Source organism: Ursus americanus, chromosome 10 (genome assembly GCF_024610735.1).
Source record: "Ursus americanus isolate L20-20 chromosome 10, mUrsAme1.1.p, whole genome shotgun sequence".
NCBI classification, from domain to species: Eukaryota; Metazoa; Chordata; class Mammalia; order Carnivora; family Ursidae; genus Ursus; species Ursus americanus.
Genome location: NC_142136.1, coordinates 32,981,377 through 32,995,027, shown reverse-complemented (window position 1 = coordinate 32,995,027; position 13,651 = coordinate 32,981,377). Strand labels below are relative to the sequence as shown.

General features: G+C 34.8%; 1 protein-coding gene across 5 annotated transcripts in view; it reads left to right on the top strand.

Moving 5' to 3' along the window:
- Window positions 1-13,651, top strand: part of PIBF1 (progesterone immunomodulatory binding factor 1) — a 197,859-nt gene that overhangs the window by 104,256 nt on the left and 79,952 nt on the right. For all 5 annotated transcript variants that reach the window (XR_015725925.1, XR_006782073.2, XM_045810903.2 and 2 more), the window contains exon 11: window positions 7,470-7,635. Coding sequence is in view for 3 of the 5 variants with exons in the window: in XM_045810903.2 (XP_045666859.1) it covers window positions 7,470-7,635 (166 nt within the window). In the remaining 2 variants the exon portion in view is untranslated. The remainder of the gene's footprint in view (window positions 1-7,469; window positions 7,636-13,651) is intronic.

The window sequence follows — 13,651 nt, the reverse complement described above, 5'->3', positions numbered from 1 at the left end:
GTTTTTAAAAAATCTAGAAAAATACACAGAATATTGGTAACAGTGTTTATCTCTAAAAGGAGAAATGAAGTTGAGAATGGTGATGAAGAGATCTTTAGTCTTTATTTGTAATATTTGAAATTTTTACCCTAAGAATGGATTTGATAAATTTCTTAAAGAATTGAAAATAAATTTGAAAATGTTTACTTGTGCAGAGAAGACAAGAAGGAAATATATAAAGATATAAACAGTGGGGGCGCCTGGGTGGCTCAGTTGGTTAAGCGTCTGCCTTCGGCTCAGGGCGTGATCCCAGGGTCCTGGGATCGAGCCCCGCTTCGGGCTCCCTGCTCCCCTGGGAGCCTGCTTCTTCCTCTCCAATTCCCTCTGCTTGTGTTCCCTCTCTGGCTGGCTGTCTCTCTCTCTCTGTCAAAATAAATAAATAAAATCTTTTAAAAAAAAAAAGATATAAACAGCAGTTATCATTATGAGCTTATGAATGATATTTTTCTTCTATTATCATTTAATCAGTACAAACATTAAAAAGACTTTTTTAAAAAGATACACCAGTTGTAAATGGTGAAAAGAAAATTCTTATGTGGCTTATTAATTACCTCAGTATAAAAATGAATCAAAATTATTTTTTTTATTTCTATTTATTTTTAAAGATTTATTGATTGATTTATTTGAGAGGGAGAGAGTGCGCACAAGTGGGAGGAGGAGCAGAGGGAGAGAATCTTCAAGCAGACCCCCCACTGAGCGCAGAGTCTGACCTGTCACAAGAATCGATCTCAGGACCCGTGAGATTATGACCTGAGCCAAAACCAAGAATCAGACACTTAACCAACTGAGCCACCAGGCGTCCCTCAAAATTATTTTTTAAATAATAACAGAATTATTTGTTCAAATAAGTATCTATTTCTCAGTCCTGTAAAATAGTTGTACTCATCCTGATAGCACCAGTGCATTCGTTGAAAATTCAGTCCTCTTTCTTTTAGTTGCAGTTCACGTAGATTACACTCTCTAGTAAATCCATTAGTATAGTTTTGACACATAATTTTAACTATTCGTTTAAGTTACCAAATTTCAAATAAGTGTGAAGGACTTATTTTGCCTTCCTATGTTTGATATTGTATCTCTCTTTAAACAGAAAGTGTCTATATTATATAAATCTTAAATATGACACATGGCCCACGAGTATTTTCTTACTAATCAGTTAGTTTAGTTCTAAAATACAAGTTTTAGTAAACTCTCATATACTTGTCTTTATTCAAATATCACCTTAACAGAGAAATGCCTTCCCTGCCCAACGTCTTTAAAATAGCACCACCACTGTTTCTGTCATCCTCTATTCCCTAACTCTGCGTTATTATTATTAGAATTTACAAGCATTATCACCTTACATTTGTTTATCTCCCACCATTAGAATGTGAGTTCCTTGAAGAGTAGGGATGCTATTTGTGTTTCACCAGTATCTAATAAGTAATACCTAACACAGGTGTGCAGTAAGTATTTTTAAATGAATTAGATGTTGATGAATGAAATATTTGGGTTAATGGAAAGTTAGCCCTATAGAAAATAGTAATTTTAAAAGAAGAAATTAAAAATATACTTTTGTAAAAAGTATTGTTTCTTCTTGTGCCTCACAATCAGTATGCTTTAAATATGTAGTTGGTAGAATACTAGTTAATGTACTGTTAGATATAGATCTATAGATATAAGTATACAGATAAATATGTACTGTTGAGAACCAGGGAAAAAAGCTTTAGACATAATTAAAAATTCAGTGGTTTTGTTTCTTAAACCTGAGACAATTAGCTTTTTCTCAGCCACAGAAGCAGAAAATCCAAACGAACAAGAGATTTTTTTCTCAATTCTTAGTTGGAGTAAGTGAATCTTAGGGGTTGGTTAATTATTTAGTAATTTATCCAGAGGCATTTTGAACATGTGATACAAGTTTAGAAATACATGTGGTATAGGTCTAGAAACACAACCAAAATTATCTGTAAAAAGAATGAAAAAGAGTCTTATCCCCTGGGAATTAGAAATAGCAGGCACAAAGATTAGTTAAGGTGTGGATTAGTTATTAGCTCCACCAAAATGAATAATTTGAAAAGGAACATCAGCTCAGTGAGGCCTCATTAAAAGAATAAGGAATAAAGGGGGGCGGCCCAGTCGGTTGAGTGACCAACTCTTGGTTTCGGCTCAGGTGGTGATCTTGGGGTCGTGAGATTGGTGCCCCTCCTCCCCCCCTCCCTCCCCCCACCCCATCCAGCTTTGGGCGTTGAGCTCAGTGAGGAGTATGATGGGGTCTCTTTCTCTCTCTCTCTCTCATGAATAGATAAATCTTTCAACAACAACAACAACAAAAGAATGAGGAAGAGGAGTCAGAGACAGCAAAGTTAAATGGGATTGGTAGCCCACGTATATGTAAGATTGATTCTCAGTTGATTAGCGATGTCAGCCCTTGTCAACTCCAATTTCCCACAACAAAATCCACCAAAGGCGTCCTGTCTGGAGACTCAGGTGCATCTCGGTTTCAGAGCGCTCGTTCTACATGTGGCAAGTTTATCAGCACCCTCTGCCGCATTGATTTTGAAATTTAGAATTAGATTTATCCTCCTCACACGAAGAATGTAGTGGTCAGCCGTGACTGTCTGTTTTGTATATTTCTGAGTCCTACAGTATTTTCTCTGTATTGACCCAGAATACCTTTCAATCCTTTCTCTCAGTTAATCTACCTAATGCCTGACTACTAAAAATCCTTCCCTGAACCCTTGCCAGTCACTGGAAATCCTGTTACTCTGCTTAGCTTCTTTTGCCAATCTTCCTTGTGCAGGTTTTACTTCCTGTGCTCTGTCTGCACACAGCTGCCCTCTGGCACACAGACAAATGCCTTGCCTCCACTGCTGCATTGCCTTCCTTCCAGATCGGACCAGCTCTTCAAATTCCTTAATGGAAGGACCACTTCCTGGTCCTGGTGATTACAGGAACTTCATTACTGAATATAATCCATTTGGGGTATTTTACCTTAGAATGGCTTTCTACCAAATGAGATTAGATAACTGGGTTCACTTATCTAAATATCCAATTTTAATATTGGGATAACCATGAATATTTTGTGGACACAATTCAAAGATCAGTTGTTGTTTCTTGTTGGAATAAAAAAAACTGAGATTAAATAAAAGGTTAATAATTATATAGGTCCTTCCCCTTTTTACCCAATGATAACCTTGTTGATAGAGTTAGGAATAAACCATATACATTTCTTGACTTAATAATCAGAGTGTCATGAGCAAAACTTTCACCATAGTGTATATGTAAAGACTGCTTATGTAAATATTGTTATAAAAACCTGTTGTTATTGGGGCACCTGGGTGGTGCAGTCGGTTAAGTGTCCGACTCTTGGTTTCAGCTCAGGTCGTGATCTCAGGGTCATGACATCGAGCCCGGCTTCCAGCTCGATGCTCAGCGAGGAATCTGCTTGAGATTCTCTCTCCCCCTCCACTCATGCTCTCTCTGGCTCTCTAAAATAAATAAATCTTTTTTTTAAAACCTGTTGTTATTTAATATTTTATACAGTGCTTTTGTTGAAATGAGTTCTACCATATCTGAGAGTTGAATGCCATGTTGCTCTTTCTCCTGCAGTTATTTCTCAGCATTGCAGAATAGACTGTGCTACTTGGAGTTACTTCCCCATAGCCTGAGAGCATTTCTTATGGGTCAACATGTCTGTAGCTCCCTATTTAATAGGTGGTTTTCACCTTTTAACCTGTCTCCTTATATCTCCCGCTTAAAAATCTGTTGTAGTGTATTCCTTAAGAATAAACAATTCTAAGACTTTATATTGCTATTTTTAAAGTACTATGTGAATCTTATGAAAACTAAAAACCCAGTTGCAAGTGTAGCATAAGCTAGCTAAATTGGGGCCTGGGATGAGGTCATTGTGAGGGTAGTCGGAGATTCTTTTTTTTCTTTCTTTTTTTTTTTTTAAGATTTTATTTATTTATTTATTTATTTATTTATTTATTTATTTATTTATTTGACAGAGAGAGAGACAGCCAGTGAGAGAGGGGACACAAGCAGGGGGTGTGGGAGAGGAAGAAGCAGGCTCCCAGCAGAGCCTGATGCAGGGCTCGATCCCAGGACCCTGGGATCACACCCTGAGCCAAAGGCAGACGCTTAACGACTGAGCCACCCGGGCACCCCTGGAGATTCTGATTACACTCTGAACTTCATAGGAAATTTGACCTCTTCGGGTTACTATGCTGAATTAGAAGGTCAAACATAAAGTTGTTAATGTGAATAATCATGACTTCGTTCATAAGATGTTCACATTCTGAGGATAAGATGAGAAGTCAGAGTCAACAAAGTAAGAGTGACAGGTTATTGTTAGCGAAACAAGCAAGCAGGAATTACCTGAGACTACGGGGCTCACTCTTCTCATCATCCGGTCCTCATGCTGGAACTGCTTTTGCAGCTCTGATGTTTCTTCAGCATCGTCACAGCTCAGTTTAACAAATTCAGAGTTATTCTACAGGCATCATGACTGGATGCAGATTCTTTCATTGTATAAACAACGCAGGAATAGATTAGTCCTTTAGAATTATCATTTGACTTATGGAAGTGTCAATTTATTAAACTTAGTGTTCTCATATGTCTAGGAGATAACTGTTGTTATTTAACTTCTCAATATAGGGAAGAGTAATAGTGCCAAAAGTAACTTTCAAGTGCTGTGTAATGCAGAAGAACAGGTGGAGCTAAAAGCTGAGGCTGTAATTTCCTATTTGGAGCCGGCACTGATTACCCACAGTGTCTTGAATCCATAAGAAGGCAAACTTCGCAGTTTAATCTTTTCAGAGCAATTTTAAAGATCAATAGCACATTCTAAATGACTTATCTAGAATTTATTTTGCTAATGCATCTATTGTGTTCCCTAGTTTAGCATACAAAATAGATATTGATTTCACACGTTTTATACATTTCTATCTATGAAACCTACCCCAGGGACACTTTCATGTCAGTAAAATGTTGAATTAATAAGTGTTTGAATAAAGGAATTTTTTTTGTCACTTCACACCCATGAGAATGGCTGTAATAAAAGAAAAACAGACAATAGTAAGTGTTGATAAAGATGTGGAGAAATCGGCACCCTTATAACTGCTGGTGGGAATGTAAAATAGTCCAGCCACATTGGAAAGCAGTTTGGTGGTTCCTCAAAAGTTAAAAAATAGAGTGACCATTTGACTTAGCAGTTCTTTTCCTAGGTATATAACCAAGAGAAACAAAAACATGTTTACACAAAAACTTCTACACAAATGCTAATAGTAGCATATTCATAGTAGCCAAAAAGATGGAAACGACCCATATGTCCATCAGCCGATGAATGGATAAACAAATTATCCATAAAAAGGAATGGAGTACTAATTCATGGTACAACATGGATGAACCTTGAAAACATCAAAAAGCCACATATTATGTGATTCCATTTATATGAAAATGTCCAGAGTCAGCAAATCCATAAAGTAAGAAAGTAGAGTAGTGGTTGCCAAGGCTGGGGCGGGGGGGGTGGGGGTGGGTAGGGAGTTGGGGGGTGGAGAATGAAGAGTGATTGCTAAATGAACATGGGTTTCTTATTTGGGGTGATAGAAACATTTTGTAATTAGATTGTGGTGACACACAACTTTGTGAATATACCAAAAACTATAAAGAGTGAATTGTATACTTATAAGGGTTAATTTTACAGTGTATATATGTCCAATAAAAAATATTGTCATTGCTTGCTTATCTGTATAAAAAGATATTTTTTAAATATAATTTTTAAAAGTTTTATATATATAGAAATTATATATATAGAAAGATATATACATATATATATAAATTATATATATATAGAGAGAGAGAAATATATAGAAAATATATATATATGTAATTACTGGCAGGACTTTCCAAAAAGTTAAACACACAAACTGGCATTTACCTGAAAGCCTTGCTATATATTTAATCACATGTACCAATATACATTGAACTTCTACCAATCTGAGTGTGAAATGTTTTTATCAAAGGCAAAAAATGTCAAGAGTGAAGTAGCCAAGAGCAAATACCTAATGCATATCTTCTCTGATTATACTTTTGAATGTTATTGTTATTGTCACATAGTGAAATGACTTTTAAAAAGCTTATCTGACCTCAGAAATGTCAGTAAAGAATATCACGTAGTCAGGGAAAGATCATTGCTATACAGTCAAATATAGCTGGATTTGAGACCCAGCCTGAAATTTACTAGCACCTTCTTCCTGTCAAAGAAATTCTCTGGTATCTCTGAGCCTTTGGTTCTTCATCTGCAAAATCCCTACCTAATTGAGTTGTTGTAAGGATTACGTGAGATATCCTGAATAAAACAGACTGCTCTCTGCTTCCCTGCTGTACACATACTCTTGTTTCTTCTCTTTACAACACTTCCTACCCCAAACTTCCTTACACACTCCCCACCACACACACACACACACATCCGTACAAACCAAATGTTGTCTCCTTCCTCTATGTTCCCATTGAACCTAGGGATTACCCTATTGAAGCACTTGCCGTACTCAGTTGAATTTTCATGTTTATTTGCCTATCTTCCCCAGAAAACTAACTTGTTTAAGAGGAGGGAAACCATTTTGTCTACCGTTATATATACATTTACCTAGCATAGTGACTAGTTGAATAAATATTTGAATAAATGAATTTTAATAACATAATCTAGGGTTATATTGGGTTCATAATAGCTCCCTAAAACAGTATTATGTGTCTGCGTTTTCCTCTCTAGAACATAATCATCCTGAAGCATTTTCAAATTTATAATAGGTGGTGATTTATATATGGGAAGACTTTTATTTCTAGTTAGACCTATGAAATGAAGAAAATGTTCCTTATCTGTGTTGTAGTATACTACTTATTATATATTTATCTCGGTAATTTGTGCATTATGTTTTCTTGTAATATCCAAATATATATATTTACTATCTTAAAAATTTATTTTACAAAAGTCCTAAGAATTTGCAGTCCAATGTGCATATTTCCTGCCATCCTCCATCTGACAATATTTAGAAAGAAACAGCAAGCTTGGAATCAGTTTTGCTGTAGATTTAAGAAGGCCTTTGAAATGTATAGAAATTAAATCATTTTAAGCAATATAACTGAAACTTGCTCTATTTTTTATTTTAAACATCTTACAAAATAATAATAATAGGCAATAATTATTTGGGGATGGAAGGAATAAAAATGAGGGAGTAATAGAGGTAGTTTAGTTGGCATGTGTTGTTCTCCAGACTTAGCATATTTCCATACATATGCCTATCTAAATTATTTACAAAAGCTTTGCTGTATAAATATAAGTTATTCACTACATAATAATATGAGGATGTAGAAAAAGTAGAAGTAATGTTTATGTTTATATAAATCATTGAGATTTCTTACATAGAGTCTCATAACCCTTCTGCTTCTTTCAGGTACAGAGAACTGCAACTTAGTACAGAAAGCAAAGTAACAGAATATCTCCATCAAAGTAAATTAAAATCTTTTGAAAGTGAGCGTGTTCAACTTATCCAAGAGGAAACTGCAAGAAATCTCACACAGTGTCAATTGGAATGTGAAAAATATCAGAAAAAATTAGAGGTACATATACAAACTTGTCTTTTAAAATTAGTATAACAGGGGTGCTTGGGTGGCTCAGGTTACTTGGATTCGGCTCAGGGTGGTGAGATTGAGCTCCACGTTGGGCTCCATGCTCAGCATGGAGTCTGCTTGAGAGTATTTCCCCGCCTTCTTCATCCCCCTTTGCTCCCCACCCCTGTTCACACACCCTCCCTCCCTGCCTCCCCCTCTCTCTCTCTTTCATAAAAAAATAAAATCTTAAAAATTAGCGTCATATAGGGCTCCTGGCTGGCTCAGTCAGTAGAACATGCAACTCTTGATTCAGGGTCAGGAGCTAGAGCACCACTTTGGGCATAGAGTTTAATTTAAAAAAATAATTTAAAAAATATAATAAAATCAGCATAGCATATAAGCTTAATAAGTATAAGATCAATATCCTATTGAGCTTTATTTTACCTGTGGGACCTAGCACTGCCCTGCATGTGTACATGCACGCACACACACACACACGATACATATATTTTTGTTACAAAAAGGACTGGAATTGTTAGAAAATAAAAAGAAAGAAAGAGAAAGATCTCATTCACAATGGCAACTAAAAATATGTAATTACTTGGAATATTTTTAGTAGGAATTGTGCAGAGCCTATATCAAGAAAAGCATACAACTTCACTAATATATAAGAAATACCATCTTTCTGGAAGGTAATATGCAATACTACATGTTTTCCTATTTTTATCAAGTGATATTATATATTTTTATTCAAATGCTAGCATGCTCTTTTTTAACTGAACAAAGTAATACTACAGTATAACTAGAAGGAAAAACAAGGAATAATCAATTTTTAAGATTTACTTATTTATTTTAGAGAGAGAGTGAGTGTATGTGAATGGTGGGAGGGGCAAAGGGGGAGAATCTTCAAGCAGACTCCCCACTGAGCATGGGTGTGAGTCTTTCAACACTGAGATCATGACCTGAGCCGAAGCCAAGAGTTGGACGCTCAACCCACTGAGCCACCCAGGTGCCCCAAGAATAATCAGTTTTTGAAGAAGATTGCTAAAAAGAATGAGAAGAAATATGTATCACATTTTAAAATTCATTCTGAGGCAAGAATAATTAAAGCCCACTCAAAAAACATCCATAAGTGGTATCAAGTACGAAGTCAAGACCCATAATCACATGAATTCAAGAATGTATTCATTGTAAAGGTTATAATACAAATTAGGGGGAAGGTGGATTGGACAACAAAAGGTGCTGTGATAATCATTAGAGTATTTAGAGAAAATAGTTACTTATATACTTCACACTGCATATCAAAGTGAAACTCCAGTGGTTCCTAGCTAAATGTAAATACAGAACTATGAAACTATTAAAAATAAATACAGATGAAATTTTATATTATGTCAGTTTGGGGATTCTGTTGATCTGTTGATTACAAGCAGGCAAAGAAATCATATAGGAAATATTTAAAAAAAAAAAAACCTTTAATGCTTCTGTGTTTAAAAAATAAGTCTGGGGGCGCCTGGGTGGCTCAGTCGTTGGGCGTCTGCCTTCGGCTCAGGGTGTGGTCCCAGCATCCTGGGATCGAGCCCCACATCAGGCTCCTCCACTGGGAGCCTGCTTCTTCCTCTCCCACTCCCCCTGCCTGTGTTCCCTCTCTCACTGGCTGCCTCTCTCTCTGTCGAATAAATAAATAAAATCTTTTAAAAATAAATAAATAAATAAATAAATAAATAAATAAATAAATAAATAAATAAATAATAAGTCTGAATACTTTTAAAGGGCAAAATGAAGACTGAAAAATAATATTCGTGTTATGTAGGAGAAAGGGCTTGTCTCCTTACTTTTAAAAGATGTCTTACCAAAAGGACATACCTTCCTCTTCTAGAGAATAGGTGGAAAGAAGAAAAGAACTGTTTCCAAGGAAAGACATACAAATTGCCAAGGAATAAACAAAAATATGTATTCTCCCTAATAATTACAGAAACGTAAATTTAAACTCTTTTCTGCTTTTACATAGGTCTGCTTGTTGTTTTCAAACTGCTGGCAAGAGTACCCTTAAAAGGGAGATCTCATGCAGTCAGAAAATGGAACATCTCATCTGGAGGACAATATAGTGACTTACGTTAAAGTCCTTAAAAAATTGATCCAATAGGGGCGCCTGGGTTGGCTCAGTCAGTTAAGCGTCTGCCTTAAGCTCAGATCATGATCCCAGAGTCCTGGGTTTGAGCCCCACATCGGGCTCCCCTCTTAGTGGGGAGTCTGCTTCTCCCTCTGCCCTTCACCCCGCTTGTGTGCTGTCTCTGTCTTAAATAAATAAATAAATAAAATATTGGCAAAAAATTGATCTAATAATTTTAAAAGAATTTTACCTGAAGAAATAATAAGAGATGCTTGTAAAGGTTTATATTAATGGAATATATCATGGCATTATTTATTATAGTAAAAATTGGAATTAGTTTATTTAAATAGTTGATAATTAATTTTCACTCTATTATGAACTATATTTTTTGCTATATTCGTGTATTTTATGATTACATGTAGTCATGTTCCTGAATATTTTAGATTTTTGGGAAATGCTCATTTAAAAAATTGTAATGATGTCATTAGCGTGATTAATTAGCTGATGATGTAAGTTTTCATTACAATAATCTCTCAGAGATTACATTTCTGAAAAGTACTCTGATAGGTAAAACTAAGATTGACAAGATAAAGGTTCTCACAGAAAATAAAGCCTTAGGGAAAAATATAAAAACAAAATTAAATACATATATATTTAAAGAAACAGAAGCAAAAACTGTAGATAGTGTATACTTCTAAAGCAAACCAATGTTCGGCATTTAAAACTTTTTCAAATACCTTCTTCGGGAACCTACTGCAGTCATATAATCTGCCAACAGTGGATTCTCCCACACCTTTTCGATTAGACTGTATTTGATCAGCTCTAATTTAGAATTATTCTTTTGCAAGTTATATTTTCCATGGTTTAAGTTTCATAATTCCTAGCAAAATGCCTTTCCTTTTTTGTTGTTGTTGTTGTTGTTGTTGTTGTTGTTTGTTGTTTCCAGATTGGATGACTGTGCTTAAGGATTTGCTTGGGGCTGATGGAGGGGGGATGGGAGGTACATATAGGAAGACAGGGAAGCACTTCCTCTCACTCTGTATTTCTGAAACAAACATGTCACTAAATAGTACATGGTGCTAATGTTTTTCTGAACCATTCTATTTTATTATTTTTAGCTGGTTGCAATCCATATTGATTTCATGACCTCTTATGTTACAACTGGCAGTGTGAAAACCACTCTCCCATGTCAGTGAATGCAGGTGACTAGCAATTATTGTGTTTTTTTGTGTAAAGGTTATGGAGAAACACCTTTGTAAAAAAAAAAAAAAATTATGATTCTGAAAACTGGTAGATAAAACTGAGGCTTTAGGGGAATTTCTTTACATTTTCTTCTCCGTTAAACTGGGAGCCTTGATGGGACAGGGACTATTCATTTATCATTGTGTCACCAATATCTAACATGTGCTTTGCTCATGGTGGATGCTCAAGAGATAATGAGTGAATGAATGGTTTCATGAATGTTACTATAGTACTATTGCTCAAATCCATATTTCTGAAATACTGGAAGGTATTTCTAAGACAATTCTTTACAAGAATTTAGAGAGAAATTTGCGAAAGATAAAGATTGTTGTATTTATATACTTTTCTGTGGCTTTTACCCAATATTCTCATTGATTTATAGCTTGGAGACAATTTATTGTATTCTAACTATCAATTGGCAAAGGCTCCCAAAACACTGGCTTTATATTTTTTTATATTTTTATCTCTTTTTAAAGCAATTATTGACCTATAGTTTTGTATTATCATCCATTTTATATGTAATTATATATATATAATTTTATATAATTTTGTATTATTCTATTATTTAAAGGAAGGAAATACCCACTGTGAAAGCTTGATGTCTAATGGATTTCTAAAAGCAGCTGATCTATTTTATGCATTCATGTTCAAACTCAAATGTTCATGTATTAGTTTTTCCTAAAGAATCTTTCAAATAATAGCCTTTCATAAGTCCAGTAATCAAGTTCTTCTTTGGCTTTTCAGAAACAGTGATAAATGTATTTATAACAACCACTCAGACAAAACCATAGTAAAAGGGAATTCTCCACCATATAGTACAGAGGTGTTAGGTGTTTCTGGCAATCCCTCCTCTGTGTTATGAAGAGAGAATTTTAAATTGTATCTCTCAATTTAATACTACTTTTAAAATCTCTTATTAAAATAATAATTTACAAAATATCCCATCTTGAGCATTTTGATTATTGATCTTTTTAGATGTCCACTTCTGCAGTTTTTCATTGTGTGGTGGTTTTATTGAGGGAGGTGGAGTACAAATTTTCATTTGTATCAGTTGTGCTATGAGAACGGTCAGTTAGCACTGTTCTTACTGATCCTCTCTTTCGACCATGGAATTAGTGTCATCAACCACCGAAGTCTTAATGAATTACATCTCAATATAATAAATTCTATGAAAGCTCTACATTATTTCACTGACTAACAATTTAGTTATAATGAATTAATAAGTCTCTAGAAAACATATTCCCAGCTGGCAAGAATAAAGAAGAAATAATACTAAAAGATGAATTTTCTTTTTCTGTTCCAAAAGGGACACTAAAATCATCCCATCATCATTATAATAATCATCATCATAATCATCATTATTCCCATGTTACTCTTCCTTTATCCTCCAAAAGAATAAATTTGGAAGGTGGGGGATAATGTTTGATTTATTTTGGGGGGAAGTTTTGATGGAAATAATTGAAGGAAAATAAGATAGAATAGGTTAAGGGAAATTAAATTGTAATTTGTTTGTAAAAAACTGGAAGTAAATCTGCATCTTCTGCTTTTTCCACATCACGGAAAGCACACAATCACATAGTTTGTTAAGGTGAACTTAATGTCACGAGAGAATATAAGTTGTGTTAAAAATTGTTTCATTATAGAGAATTCAGAGTAATTAAGCAAGTGGATCTCTATTTCTATGAGCCATTTAATATAACATTCTCGTAATTCTTTCAGTGGTAATACTGCTTTTCAGACTTACTGTATTCTAGGCACTCTGCTAAACACTGCAAATTTATCATCTTATGTAATCCTTCCAACAATGTTTTGAGGTAGGCCTGGAAAGAATAATTGCGTATGATCCACAACTAATAAGGGTCAACGCCAGCACTGAAATACAGATCTTTCTGGCTACAAACTCATATTCTTAACCATGATATTCTGTTGCTTCTAAGGAAATACCACATTGCTTGTGCTGTATTGGGAAGTAAGTGTAGTACCGCTGCATAATTCAGTCAGTTCTAGCTAGTAAACTTTCTAGATAATTGGAATTTAATTGAGGCATTAAAACATTTCCTTTGTCACTAGTAATGTCTCCTTTTTTTTTAGTGAATTCATTATCATCATGGTGATTCCTTCAACATATCACCATTGAAGAATGTAGGATTTTTTGTTCTTAGACAAAATAGCTCCAGTTTCCGTATCTCTTTTTTATAATTTTTTAAATCCTTCCTTTCTGTACAAAGGCATTTTCTGTTACTGCCCCAAGTGGCACTTCATTTTCATCATTTTGACTTGTTGCTTTGAATTTATGATTGTTCAAGAAACCAGAATCTCATTAAAACCATGGTAAGCATAGATGAAATAAGCTCTGATGGAAAACTGAAGGATGAGTATATCATTTTTACACACAGCTTTGTAAGCCTGCACTGCAAGCCTTTCTCCAAAAGCTACAAATGCCAAATAAATGACCTTCTGGTAAGTATAACACTCTTGCATCTTCTTAGTTCTAACAGGCAAATGCTAATCTTACTCCTATAACTATTTCCAAGTCTTCAATTTGTTGTTTATTCCGTTCATACAGTAACGTGCTTCATAATTTTGTTACAGACAAATGAATTATTTATCTTAGAAATAAATGTATCTCATGTCCTCAGTCATCTCAATCAAGCTACTTTCCCCTCATATTAA